Here is a 14,954-nt window from a genome sequence, read left to right as displayed (position 1 = left end):
ACCAGGTAGAAATTAATGAGCTATATTGTGTCATGCAGCAAGGGAAGGATAGAAATATGACACACATAATATGTGTATGGTTTCAAAGTCGTCCATGGCAGCGACAGTTTTGATTGTTTTGTTGTTCATTTCCTCTTCCTCTTCTTGAGGTCCCGCTAAGGGTGGGACTTTCGTTTTGCTGATTCCACATCAGTAGATAAATGTCTTCAAATGACATGGAAGCAGGATTGTGATTACTGCAACTTCCATACAAATAAGAATGAGCTTGTATCTTTTAAGGACTAACTAGATGTCAGTTGTTGTATTTTGAAATGTTGTCTGAAATCACTGCAGCGTTCTGCTGTGACGACACCGAGTTGTCAACGTTTCTGTTTATTCTTACTGGTGTCTGCATTTTTCCTTTGAGAAAATGGGTCATAGGTCACATTTCTTCTTGGTTTTAAGTTCCGGTAAAATTTCCCCATGTTTTAGCTTCCATACGGCCAATTTTGGTATCAAGTAAACACCGGGCCAGTATTGCCACTTTTTACTTAAAATGTTAAGATCCTAGATTGGTTTTACCTTTATTTAAACTAAAACACAGGACAGTGACAATTAGCAAAAAACAAAAACTGCCGTCCACATATAATTTGCTTAACAATACTCAAAGATACGATGTTGTTTTTGTTCGGGTAGCTTAGCATGTATTGAACTACATTGGATTGGTTTTAGCATATTTAATCAGTTCCTCGCCGTGCGCGACCCGAGGGTCCCTGGTTCAATCCCCACCTAGTACCAACCTCGTCATGTCCGTTGTGTCCTGAGCAAGACACTTCACCCTTGCTCCTGATGGGTGTTGGTTAGCGCCTTGCATGGCAGCTCCCTCCATCAGTGTGTGAATGTGTGTGTGAATGGGTAAATGTGGAAGTAGTGTCAAAGCGCTTTGAGTACCTTGAAGGTAGAAAAGCGCTATACAAGTACAAGTACAACCCACTCAAGGACGCCACAGGCTTTTTTGTGATAGTTTGCCCTAAAATGCCTGAATGTGCGACAACTTTTTCAGAAAGTTGCAGCAAAAGTTGCAATGTGTTGATTCTTGTTTTTTTAAATTATATTGAATCATCTTGTGATTTTATTAATTTGCTATCAACGTTCTCTCTTACTTTAACCTAAAAAAAAGCACAGGATTGCAACAAAATTAATAATCATATACTATATTGATGTTTTCCTCATTTTATACAACACAGACTTAAAAGTAGACACTAGATGGCAGTAAAGCACATACTCAGAGGTCAGTGTCAAATGACTGTACTGTTTTAAATAATTATAGCTAATATTAGTAATGAATAATGATATTTACAGAAAGAAACACCACCCAAAGCTTCTTTATTGCCTGCTGTCTACTCTGTCGTCCACACGTAGACATTTTCTGTGTACGTTTTATGCTTGAAAAGCATTGTCCATTCTAAACATTTGTTTATATTCCAACACATTCACCCCCGCACGGTAAGAAAGAGCATTTGTGAACAGTTAAGACCGATCAATAGCGGTAATGTTTGTTGGTAAATGAGACATAATGAGAGATTATCTTTAAACGTCAACATATCATGTAAATGCTGCCTCTTTGTTAGGTCAGCATTGCTATTGAAAATATGTTATTAAATGCCTTAGCCTGGATAAATCGAAGTTTAAATGAATATATACCGTATTTTTCGGATTATAAGTCACTCCGGAGTATAAGTCGCACCGGCCGAAAATGCATGATAAAGAAGGAAAAAAACATATATAAGTCGCAGTAGAGTCTAAGTCGCATTTTTTGGGGAAATTTATTTGATCAAATCCAACACCAAGAATAGACATTTGAAAGGCAATTTATAATAGATAAAGAATAGTGAACAACAGGCTGAATAATTGTATGTTATATGACGCATTAATAACCAACTGAGAACGTGCCTGGTTTGTTAACGTAACATATTATGGTAAGAGTCATTCAAATAATTATAACATATACTGTAGAACATGCTATACGCTTACCAAACAATCTGTCACTCCTAATCGCTAATCTCAGTTTTTATAAGTTACCGCCAATGTTGAAATGATCAATTTTCATACGTACGGAAGGAGTAGCAGGTAGCATCTTTTTTTTCACAATGCACTTCTGCCATGACCCGCCCCCGCCAAATTGTTATTGGTTGACGTGTGTGACGATTGCTGATATACGCCTAGTCTCTTATGTGAATGAGATAAATAATATTATTTGATATTTTACGGTAATGTGTTAATAATTTCACACACAAATCGCTCCAGAGTATAAGTCGCACCCCCGGCCAAACTATGAAAAAGAACTGCGAGTTATAATCCGAAAAATACGGTACATTTATGTAAACTACGAAATAAATGTTTATATACTACATTACCCAGAATGCTTAGCGCAATAGACAAGGGACAGGAAGTAGGTCTGAATGACAGTAGGACAACAGTTGTGCTGTTTGAGCATTAAAGAGTTGATATATTGTTACACACTGCTGTTTCTGCTTCGTCTCCACAAGAAACAAACATAAGTTTGGATTAGACCGTTAACGTGCACATTTGAGCGCCGCTTACAGACTAATTCCATTGGTGAAAATGACACTGATTGATCAAAATCTGTGAGAAATTTTACCTTGGACAAAGTTGCGAGGCTGCGTATAATTCACAGGGATTGGTTAAAATGTGCGTGAATTGGCGCGATTGCGTTGTTGTTTAATGAACAATATGTATCAATGTTGCCCAACATTTCTTTATTTGTCTGGATGCAACCCTCAGTGGTAGAAGTCTGGACACTCCTTTGAAAGGAAATTTCTAAAGAATAACACCGTGGTCTAATGTTGGTCTGTCAAAATGAAATATGTGGGGTTACAACATTTGGATTTTTTTGTTGTTGGTTTTTTTGGGAGAAAAGGCTGTTGTGTTGTAATTGTCGCTCCTAAAAGCAAGACTGACACATAAAATATGAAAAAAGAATGGTTTATTCCTTAGAATACGTCAAGTAAAAACATAAAAATACACTTTTGAAAATTGACATTGACCATGGAAGTTTTAGATTATTTGTAACATTTCATTTAAGACATTGTCTCCTTAGTAATGCCATTTATTTACTTATTTCGTGTTCTCAAAATGTTTTTTAGATTTTGTTAGGTGTGTCTGAATTTCTGACCTGTCTTCACGTGTCTTGTAACACCTCTTTGTTTTTGTTTCTCTCCCAGCCGAATCGTCCTGCCTGTTTCAGTAGAAGAGGTAAGGACTTGTCTACGCACTTACTTCGTCAAGGAGTAGTCATTTGGACATTGTGACGCTCATTAGCTCCATTGTTCTTGAAGCTAGTTCTTTTCTTTGCACTAAACGGATCTATTCAGGACTGAAGGCAGCAAGTGTTGACTTTAAGGTTTTGTTTTGGGCGTGTAAGTTTTAAGGTGTGCACAAGGACGAGGTGTTGTTACAGTTGGTGTTTTTATAATTAATGACAATTTGGGGACAGGTTGGGCCTACAGTACATGGAGATTGCACGCACTGTTTGCAGATGTTTCCAGAACACAGAGCAAAAGATGTTGTCTCAGGCAGCCAATAAATGTGATGTGACTTGTCTCGTTGAGTTGGGGCAAATCCAAATAACTGACTGAGCTCAATGAAATCACTTCTGATCCTGTATTGACCAGGCTTGTTAATTATTGCTGTTAAATTGATTTACAGTCCCTCCGAAACTGACTCTGCAAACACTGGCATTAGAACCACATTAGCTACAAATTAGTGAGATGGGACATCCTTCTAGTCTACGTTAACATTGCAGGTCAACGTGGCCCAAATCAGATTTTTTTTAACATCTGAATTTTCCCAGCTGACTGTTTACACTGCAAATAAAATTTGATTTTTATCAGACTCCGGTGTAAACACGCACAGACCCCAATGTGGCCTCAACGTCACTTGCATGCGCACTTTGATAAAGTGAAAACAAAGAAAGTTGACCAGGAGGAAGGCGCTACTACTACAAAATAAAAAAATAAATATCACAGCACCTTAAAAATGTGTGTTTTTTTTTACATGAAAGTAACTGAAAGTAATATCATTTATGAATGGATGTATATAGTGTAATATTTTTGGGATCTACGTGAGCTATATTTTTCAACTCGCATGTAAGCAAATGCGCCACAGCGTCAATTCCGGTCTTTCAACAATCGCTATACCTTCGGAATCAAAATATATATTCATATATTACATGTAGCCTATTATTTGCGCACTATTGACAAGTGATTCACCGAAAATTCCTTCGTCTCAAATAGACTTTGCTCACCAAAGCCGGATGCTGTAATGAAATATCCATTTCCACTGGCAACTGCGTCTTTCCCGCGCACACAAAGACGTAGCTAGCCCAAAGCTGACAAAAATGTCACATTTGGGTCACATTCAGGTCGCATTGCGTTTAGACTAAAGTTTTTTGATTGATTGATTGAGACTTTGATTAGTAGGTTGCACAGTGAAGTACATATTCCGTACAATTGACCACTAAATGGTAACACCCGAATAAGTTTTTCAACTTGTTTAAGTCGGGGTCCACTTAAATTGATTCATGATACACATATATACTATCAGATGTATACTATCATCATAGTACAGTCATCACACAAGATAATCATCAGGGTATATACATTGAATTATTTACAATCTGGGGTGTGGGATGTGGAGGGGGTGGGAATGTTAGGTTTGGTTGTTATCATCACTTCAGTCATCAACAATTGAGAACAGAGAAATGGACATTGAAACAGTGTAGGTCTGACTTGGTAGGATATGTACAGCAAGTAGTGGACATAGAGAGAGAGAGAGAGAGAGAGAGAGAGAGAGAGAGAGAGAGAGAGAGAGAGAGAGAGAGAGAGAGATCAGAAGGCATAAGAAAAAGTATCTACATTTGATTATTAACAATCCAGGGAGGGTGTTAGTTTAGGGTTGAAGTTGCCTGGAGGTGTACTTTTATTGCGGTTTTGAAGGAGGATAGAGATACCCTTTCTTTTACACCTGTTGGGAGCGCAAAAGAGAATGAGTTAAGACCTTTGTTAGATCACGTCATTGGCCCCGTTTACACTGCGCACCAAGTCACAATTAAAAAGATCAGATTCCAACCTCCTGATGTGGCCTGAATCGGATGCCAAAATATCAGATTTGAAGTACTTTGGAGCGTTCAGACTGGCAAAAAAAATCAGATCTGTGTCACTTCCGGGCAAAAAAAAATCAGATTTGGTGTGCAGTATAAACGGGGCCTTAATCATGGGCAAACTATGGCCCTCGGATCCACCCAACTTTTCAAAATTAATTTAATTAAAACCCTTCAACACCGAAGCTCAGACACGATTTGCAATCCCATTTTTGAACTACTCGAAGGCTATGTTCACACTGCAGGTCAATTCCACTTTTATTGCCTATATGTGACATACTGTATAGCAGTACAATTACAATTTTCAAGTGCGACCCAGGCCATTTTCGTATGTGGATATAAATCTGATATAAATAGCATTCATCTGACCCATATGTCAACAAAAAGCAATAAGTATCATAATTCTTCGCTAAAATAGATGGTCGCGACAGAAAATAGTAAATGAATGAGCAGAAAACAGGTGAAAAGAAGATGTTTGAGAACTCACGTCATTGGCCCCGTTTACACTGCGCACCAAGTCAGATTTTTTTTACCCTCAAGTGACACAGATCGGATATTTTTTGCTAGTTTAAAGGCTCCAAAGTGCTTCACATCTGATCTTTTCGCATCAGATTTGGGCCATATCAGGAGTTAGTACAAACCTGATTAGAATCTGATCTTTTCAAATGTGAATTCAATCTAAACGAAAATGCGAACTGAATGTGACTTAATTGCGACTCTTACGTCCTCTTTGGAGGGCAGTACGGCGGAACAGGGGTTAGTGCATATGTGCCTCACAATAAGAAGGTCCTGGGTTCGATCCCCGGGTTCTGGGTCTTTCTGTGTGGAGTTTGCATGTTCTTTCCGTGACTACGTGGGTTCCCTCTGGGTACTCCGGCTTCCTCCCACCTTTAAAGACATGCACCTGGGGATAGGTTGATTGGCAACACTAAATTGGCCCGAGTGTGTGAATGTGAGTGTGAATGTTGTCTGTCTATCTGTGTTGGCCCTGCGATGAGTTGGCGACTTGTCCAGGGTATACCCAGGTTCCACCCAAATTCAGCTGGGATAGGCTCTAGTCACTCCCGCAACTCCGAGAAGGACAAGCGGTAGAAAATGGATGGATGGTGGATGGACGTCATCTTTGGCGAGCTAAGTCATTCTTGTGCGCGAGGAAAGACGGAGTCCCAGTATTTTTTCAGCGGCCGGATTTTCGGTACATCACTAGTCAATACTGCGCAAATAATAGGCTATTATAAAGTAACCTGACTCACGATTGTTTTGTACATTGCGTAAGTTGTTTACGTAGGTGAGATGACAAAAAAAACTAACTTAGATCCATGCTAATGCATGTGTTTCCTCCACTTAACAGCCACACACATTTTATAACCTTCCCAAATATATTACACTATGCAGTATGTACCCATTCATACATTATATTCCTCAAATGTCTTAAAAAAAACCAACAACTTCTTTTTAAGGTGTGGCGACTTATTTCATTTTGTAGTAGTAGTAGGGACTTCTTTGTTCATTTACAGAATCCTGTCAACTTCCTTTGTTTTAACTTTATCGAACTGCACATGCCAAGCGACGTGGCGGCCACATTGAGGCCAGATTGAGACCTGTGCGCGTTTATACTTGAGTCTGATGAAGATCACATGTTGATTGTAATCTAAACAGTCAGATGGAAAAACTCGGATTTGGAAAAATTCTGGTGTAAATGTAGTCAATGTCCCAGGAACATGTTTCTTGTTGCCGATGTCAAAGAAGATGTCCCACAAGCTGTAAAACGGCCGTGTTCCTTCTTAATCTTCTACGCCAAATAATTTGGTTGAGGAAATGTTGAAGAAAATCCTTGATATTGCCACAAATACCCCAGGACTGAGACCTACTAGTATTGGATACATGTTGTAAACAATGCATCACTTGTGACGTACACAGTTGTACACATTAAACAAAATTAGAAGTCTCATGTTTTTTTTTGGGTAATGTAAACAAACTACCGTACGTGCAAAAATCGGCTTGAACGAAAAATGTATACATAGTATAAGTCTTGAAATATTTTCAAGCTCATAATAATTTCAACAGTTTCTGAAACTAGTCCAATGATATACATCATGTTACATGACGGTGCTTTGAACAAAGACTGGGGGTTTGTTTCGGAAGGAGTGTGGGTCTGTATGACAAAGTAGAATGGACAAGCAAGTTTTACATTAGATAATCCTGCAGAAAAGTGACATTTCTTAGAAAGTTGCTTTTCATTTTTTATTCATCTGATTAAGGTCCATACCTTTTGCTACAATTTAGAATTCACTGTGGCCTGGCGAGTCAAAATGTTTGCTTACCACTGCTCATACACCAGATTTGTTCATATAAATTAGAACTTCCACCTAAATGAACACCTAAATCAATCCCACTGTACAAAGAACATATAAAGGACAGAGTGCGCATCCTGCCCTAACATACCTGTATTCTTTCAAGTTTGGCCTGTTTGTTGTTTGCAGTTGCTCGTTCACTTGAGTCCCTGCAATATCACAAAGGCTTGTATCGCGTCCTTTTAGTCCTAAAAGGGAACACACCAGTTATACACGGCGAGTCACATTCCGATGTTCCAGCTCACAGTTGCATGGATAGTTCTCCTAAATTCAAGTTTGTTTGAGATAAAGACAACATTTCCCAGTTGTTCTCACCAACTTGTCATTACATTTTCCACATACTCAATGTAACACATGCCAGCTCATGTTAATCAAAAGGTATAGTTTCTGGGTTGTAACTTAGGCAATTAGGTTTCTAAAGGATTGTGTAGGTCTGACCAAGTTTATCTATTTCTGCAACATTTCATCCAGACTTGCTGAGTGTTAGAACTTCAGGGGTAGCAGAGGAAGAGCTCTGGATCGCCGGAAGCAACACTTACTTGACATTGGTGAATTTTTAAAGGGGAACTACACTTTTGGGAAATTTTGCCTATCGTTCACAATCCTTATGATAGACATTATTTAAATTTGTAATAATTGGCACGTTCTAGGTGGCCAGCAATGCAGCTAATGGGATCAATCTCTAAATAACTTTGAAAATACATCTAAAACCCCCAACATTACTTCATTTACATTCCATAACCTGTTTGTACACAGTTAGCTCGACAGCATATGGACTGTAGTTATAACAAGCATTATATGCTGCATGCATCATGATCAATATTATAGTGACTAAAGGCTGGAATATACTCTCGCCTCATATAGCTTGGGTCCCCTATGACAGCGTCTTGTTTGATTTATAGTTCTTCCGTGGGGGGGTGGCACCAGACTTGTAATCCTCTTTCAAAACACTAAAGGGCAGGGTCTCCAGAGAGTGCAACCACAGCTGTCGTTGACTAGATACTGTATTTCGTTCTTGTGAAGAATGACGAAAGCCACAACATCAACATCTTTGTCTACATCAGGGGTCCCCAAATACAGCCCACCAGCGTCCAAAATCCGCCTCCGGGGGACTTCCGGAATTCCGTGTCCTTTCTGATTTCAATGCGTAAAAAAACACAAAAACGCCGTTAACGCCAACACTGTATGTATGAATGTACAAATCCCAAAATCAGTGAAGTTGGCATGTTGTGTAAATCGTAAATAAAAACAGAATACAATGATTTGCAAATCCTTTTCAACCTATATTCAATTGAATACACTGTAAAGACAATATATTTAACGTTCGAACTGGTAAACTTTGTTATTTTTGCAAATATTAGCTAATTTGGAATTTGATGCATGCAACATGTTTCAAAAAAGCTGGCACAAGTGGCAAAAAAGACTATGAAAGTTGAGGAATGCTCATCAAAAACTTATTTGGAACATCCCACAGATGAACAGGCTAATTGGGAACAGGTGGGTGCCATAATTGAGTATAAAAGCAGCTTCCATGAAATGCTCAGTCATTCAAAAACAAGCAACAAGGCCGAAAACCAACATTGAATGCCCATGACCTTCGATGCCTCAGGTGGTACTGCATCAAAAAGCGACATCAGTGTGTAAAGGATATCACCACATGGGCTCAGGAACACTTTAGAAAGCCACTGTCAGTAACTACAGTTTGTTATATTGCTTTTCTGGTTGACCTATTATGTCACACCAGAACAGGGCATCTTTGCAGCTCCTCTCAAGTCAATTGCCCAGTTCTTGTTGTACCTGATGTCCGCTGTAATATTGGCACAGATTACAAATATTACGTTTCTAATGGCTATGTAGTATCAAGAAATGACTGCCACAAACATGACACTTCTACCAAGAAGGCTTCAGAGTTGCTGGATGCGGGTCCTAAGCAAAGACTGGTGGGAGAGTGTTGTTTTGAAGGAATTTTAGGACAGAGAATGTAAAGAAAACTTTCAGATGTCTTGAAGTTCATTCAAAAAGTGAATTGATTGAAGGAGTTTTAAGTCCAAAGGAAAAGACCGTTCCTGCCTTGATACCGCTTCAGATGAGGGTTGCTATTTGTCTTTACTAGCTTGCCAGTTGTGCGGAATACAGAGTTATTGCTAATCAATTTGGAGCGTGCAAAAAACCTGCTCAGTGGTCTTGTGGTTAGAGTGTCCGTCCTGAGATCGGTAGGTCATGAGTTCAAACCCTGGCCAAGTCATACCAAAGACTATTAAAATGGGACCCATTACCTCCCTGCTTGGCACTCAGCATCAAGGGTTGGAATTGGGGGTTAATTCACCAAAAACGATTCCCGGGCACGGCCACCGCTGCTGCTCACTGCTCCCCTCACTTCCCAGGAGGTGGAACAAGGGCATGGGTCAAATGCTTTAACTTAAACTTTAAATGCAGCATGAAGCGGTATGTATGCTTTCCTTTTTGCGTGTAATATACCTGCTTCTCTTCCATCTCACTTGCATTTGTTCTGGAGTCCAAATGAAGCAGGCTTTCTCCATATAGCTCGGTTGGTAGAGTGGCCGTGCCAGCAACTTGAGGGTTCCAGGTTCGATCCCCGCTCCCGCCATCCTAGTCACTGCCGTTGTGTCCTTGGGCAAGACACTTTACCCACCTGCTCCCAGTGTCACCCACACTGGTTTAAATGTAACTTAGATATTGGGGTTTACTATGTAAAAGCGCTTTGAGTCACTCAAGACAGGCGGTATATAAATATAATTCACTTCACTTCACTACCTTTTTAAATAAATCTCAGTTTCTTTTTTTTCTACTGTTGATGCACTTCAAATGGTTCCGGTTTTAATTTGTGAAGCAAATATAAAGTCTCCACTTTAAGGGGAACTGCATTTTTGGGGGGAATTTTGCATATTGATCACAATCATTATGAGAAACAAGAAGACAAAAGTTTTTAGTTTATTTCGCTTTCTAACATACAAAATCGGCTCGTTCTAGGTGGCTAGCGATGCAGCCAATGGGAGCAATCATTTCTACCTCTGAATCACTTTAAAAATTAATTCACAAACCACCAACAATACTTCATTTACGTTCTGTAATCTGTGTAATAACCAAGCTGTAGCGACACTGTTATTGTAAGAACTCTTTTTCTAACGCACTAACACAGGGGTGGGCAATTAATTTTTACCGGGGGCCGCATGAGCAACCCGAGCACTGCTGGAGGGCCACACCGCCAAATTTCAATTCAATTTTGCTCAAATTATTTTTATATACCGTAAGATAAATAATAATAATAATAATATTTTCATTCAACCTAACTTATCTTTATACAAAAGTAGATGGCTTTTGATGGCTTTATTTTTAACACTTTCTTACACAACACTTCCTGATGTATAATACAATGCAAAAATGTCAATTTCTGTCACTTTATCCTGCATCCTCTTTGTTGTGAACGTAGCCCGCCTGTAAGGTGATTGGCGAAGAAGGAGGAAGCGTTGCTGTTGCGGAAATGAGGAGTGAGGATAGACGTGCGTGTGGAAGGAACGAGATAAGTTGAGCTGTGTTAGTATAGGTTGCTTAATAAAAGTTTAAAAAGAGCGTCAGACTTGGTGTGCACTTCTTCTGGATGCTACAATTGGTGTCAGGAGTGGGATGAAATGCCTCCCAGTTCGCCTTGCCATCAAACCTGGGAGTCTTCATTGAGGGCGGAATTCCCCCACGCCAAGCAGCGTGCGCTGCACCTGTAGACGCTGCCTCTCTCCTTCCTCCCTCTTTCTCTCTCTTTGCGACGAGCTCCCCACGTCCGGGATTCACACTATCATCTGCAGTCGCTGCCGGCACCTTAAGTCCCCACTCAATGTCCTTCCCCTCCCGTTCAATCTTGACAAAGTCGCCAGGAAACATCGTGGCACGTACCTCCCGATATTTTTATGCTCACACAAGCAGCGGCAGTATGTGCAAAGTTTTACTTCTGACACCAATTGTAGCGTCCAGAAGAAGTGCACACCAAGTCTGACGCTCTTTTTAAACTTTTATTGAGCAACCTATACTAACACAGCTCAACTTATCTCGTTCCTTCCACACGCACGTCTATCCTCACTCCTCATTACCGCAACTAAAGAACACAACACCAACTTCAGCAGGTCGTTACACTATATTCTTTAAACACAGCAACCTGTGTACCACAAATTAAGCCATACTTGCCAACCCTCCCGGATTTTCCGGGAGACTCCCGAAATTCAGCGCCTCTCCCGAAAACCTCCCGGGACAAATTTTCTCCCGAAAAACTCCCGAAATTCAGGCGGACCTGAGTGACGTGTTGACAACACACAACAACAGTGTCTACCGTAAACAGTTCGTCTGCCGTAAACAGCAATGTTGTGACACTTTTAAACAGGACAATACTGCCATGCATATGTGACCCACCCATAATGTGTCACATTTTTGTGTTGATTTATTTATTTTATTTTGTGGTTTGAATTCGTTTTTGGAGCTGTCATTACACATTTATCAGTATTCACATTGGTCAGTAGGGGGCAGTAGGGCGTTTCTTCCCAATTGAATGCTATCACCTGCAGACCGGAAGTGTCTTGTCATTCTGATGAGCGCGACCAGTCTGTGAACAATTGAAACGCCCTGTGTGCTTTTTCCTCCTGTATAACAGGTTAGTTTTGGTGAATCAACTCACTGAATAATATCCATGTGATCTTTATAAGTTTAAGTACACATTCTGATGGTGGAGCCTAACTCTAAAGTGGTTGTGAGTTGTAGTTTGTAAATGAACACTGAAATTCAAGTATTTATTTTATTTATATATATATATATATATATAGCTAGAATTCACTGAAAGTCAAGTATTTCTTATATATATATATATATATATATATATATATATATATATATATATATATATATATATATATATATATATATCTTAACCACGCCCCCCACCCCCGACCACGCCCCCGCCCCCACCCCCCACCTCCCGAAATCGGAGGTCTCAAGGTTGGCAAGTCGGTCTCAAGGTTGGCAAGTATGAATTAAGCACACAGCTTTATCTTTAATTTCTGTAAAGAAATACTTGGCAGTCCATGTCTTGTTGAAAACACACCATTCGTCATCAACTTTTCTTTTTTTAGCGTCTCGTGGGTAACCGGGCATCACTTGTCGCTGTGCACCTTCACTCGCAGGTTACACACGGACATACACCCATAAATAACACTTTTCAAAATAAAAGCAGCACAGTTGTATTGCACGCACGACATAGATGTTTTTTTAAATTTATTTTGTAATTTGTGATTGCAGCTGTTCACATTCACTCACTTGCGCACGAGCATACGTCCACACAGAAGTAATACAAATAACGCTTTTCAAAACAAAAGCAGCACCGTTGTATTGCACACTCGAGATAGATACTTTTTAAAAATGTATTTTGTAATTTATGATTGGCCTCACGCGGGCTGGACAGGGACGTACACAGGGTCGGATGTGGCCCGCGGGCCGCAGAATGCCCAGGTCTGCACTAACACATCGGTGTGCTACGGTATTAGCTGTAAAAGCTAACTATGGCAAGAGATAAACCAGCTTCTACGTCAGTATGAAACACGTTTGAGTTTGTAATGCACAACACAATGCGATAGAACAATAACCTGTACTGACTGAAAAACATGAACAATCATATTACAGTATCTGTAAAGTATTAGCCCACATTTCATGTTTTGTATGTACACAGCTTGCTCGACAGTGTATTGTACTATAGTGTAAGGTGATGTGCTTCGTGTACCATGATCAATAGTATAGTGACTTACTCGATGTGTGTTTGGTCAAGCTGGCCTGGGGTGTTTCCTGTTGATTAGGGCACTCCAAAAATTCGGCATAGCTTAGCTCCAAAGTTCCAGACTTGCAGCGAGACCAAATCGCACCAAACTCACTTTCTGGGCTTCTGTCTGCACCAACGTTTTAACCTCTTCTTTGTGCTGGCTTCTATAAGCAGCAGTTCATCCTCCTTTTGTATATTCAGATTAAAAAAGAAAAGGTTGTAAATCCTCATTTGTCCAAAAATAGTTGTCTTTGTTGTCTGTTACCAAGTCTGCCATGATTACAACACACTTGCGTTTTTGTTTGCGGAAGTAAGAACACACAGTAGACGCTGCAAGTCGGATGCGCGCTGCTACGGAAACGGAAATAAATGCGCCAAAGAAGGAAGTCCCGGTACTGATTACATGAACAAAATATGGTACATTTTGAACATTTTCCATATTGTTATGAACTTGTCTGTTACTGCATTATATATATACTTGCACTGGGTGTATACAACTTTGATGAAGTGTTTTGAAATAGTTGTAGAGGGCTTTTTTAGGCTACAACAGTCGCTCCCATTAGCCGCATCTTAAAAGTGTTTTTAATCATCTTTAAAAAAAAAAAAAAAAAAGTGCAGTTCCTGTTTATTTCTAGTAGTTGCCTACGTTTTAATTGAATGGCATTCGCTTTCGGATTATATTCTGCACGTTGAGACTGGCGCATGCCGGAGGGGTCCCTTCTGGCATGCGCATAATCTAGGTGTGTTAGTCCAACTTTTCAAAAAGCAAACATGATTAGATTAAGCTGTTTCCATGGGGTTTGGAATGCTTATTTTGAGCCACATTATTTGAGAAATCAGACTAAGTTAGTGTATGGAAACGTAGTCAATAAGGAATTGGACGCATGCTGAAGATCATTTTGACTACAAGGAACTAAAAGACACAACTCACAAAGAGTTAAAGCAGCTTAAAGTCCTAAACAATTGACTATAACCACTCTACAATAATAAGATGCATTATGCCAAATCTAACAATAAAAGGCAACACCTTGAACACAAATCATCAATTATAACTTAATCTATATCCAGAACTTACTCATGAATTATATAAACTCTCCAGTATTGATTGTTTGCTTACTTGAATTTAATTAATTAGTATTTTTAAAATCAATACAATTTTATTAATTGTATTGATTTTATTCAGATTTATATTCTTATTTTAACATCTTTAACACTGCACAAGCTATTTAGTGTCATTTTGTTAACTCTTATCTGCTTATTGATAGCTTTTTTCTTCAACACGTTTACTTCTTTGGAGAAGCAATAAGAGTAAATAAACTCTGCTTATTCCTACTGTTTTTCAGTCATTTTAAACTGTTTAAATGTAACTGTGTGATGACTTTAAATGTACTTTGTTAAGCATATCTGAGGCAAATAACCATACCTTCGATCAGTAATTCTCAAACTGTAAAGAAATACAGTTCGGGCTCCATCTAGTGGTGCGTCAAAGATTTAATTAATTAATTACAGTGTTTTATTTTCCTATATTCAAACACAGTGTTACTCTTCAAATTGTCGGTAATGTTACAGTGGCCAACAATATAAAATGTTTCTATTTTAATGTTGGTCATTATGGCGGTACTTGGAG

The 14,954-nt window shown here is 39.3% G+C and overlaps 1 protein-coding gene across 1 annotated transcript in view; it reads left to right on the top strand.

The window, feature by feature from the left end:
* The window catches only part of LOC133572616 (phosphatidylinositol transfer protein alpha isoform-like), a 34,670-nt gene that overhangs the window by 6,522 nt on the left and 13,194 nt on the right, over positions 1–14,954 (top strand). Inside the window, exon 2 of the mRNA XM_061925447.2 lies at positions 3,225–3,255. Coding sequence (XP_061781431.2) covers positions 3,225–3,255 — 31 coding nt within the window. The remainder of the gene's footprint in view (positions 1–3,224; positions 3,256–14,954) is intronic.

This window comes from Nerophis lumbriciformis, linkage group LG30 (genome assembly GCF_033978685.3).
Source record: "Nerophis lumbriciformis linkage group LG30, RoL_Nlum_v2.1, whole genome shotgun sequence".
Lineage (NCBI taxonomy): Eukaryota > Metazoa > Chordata > Actinopteri > Syngnathiformes > Syngnathidae > Nerophis > Nerophis lumbriciformis.
This window is presented reverse-complemented; position numbering and strand designations above follow the sequence as displayed.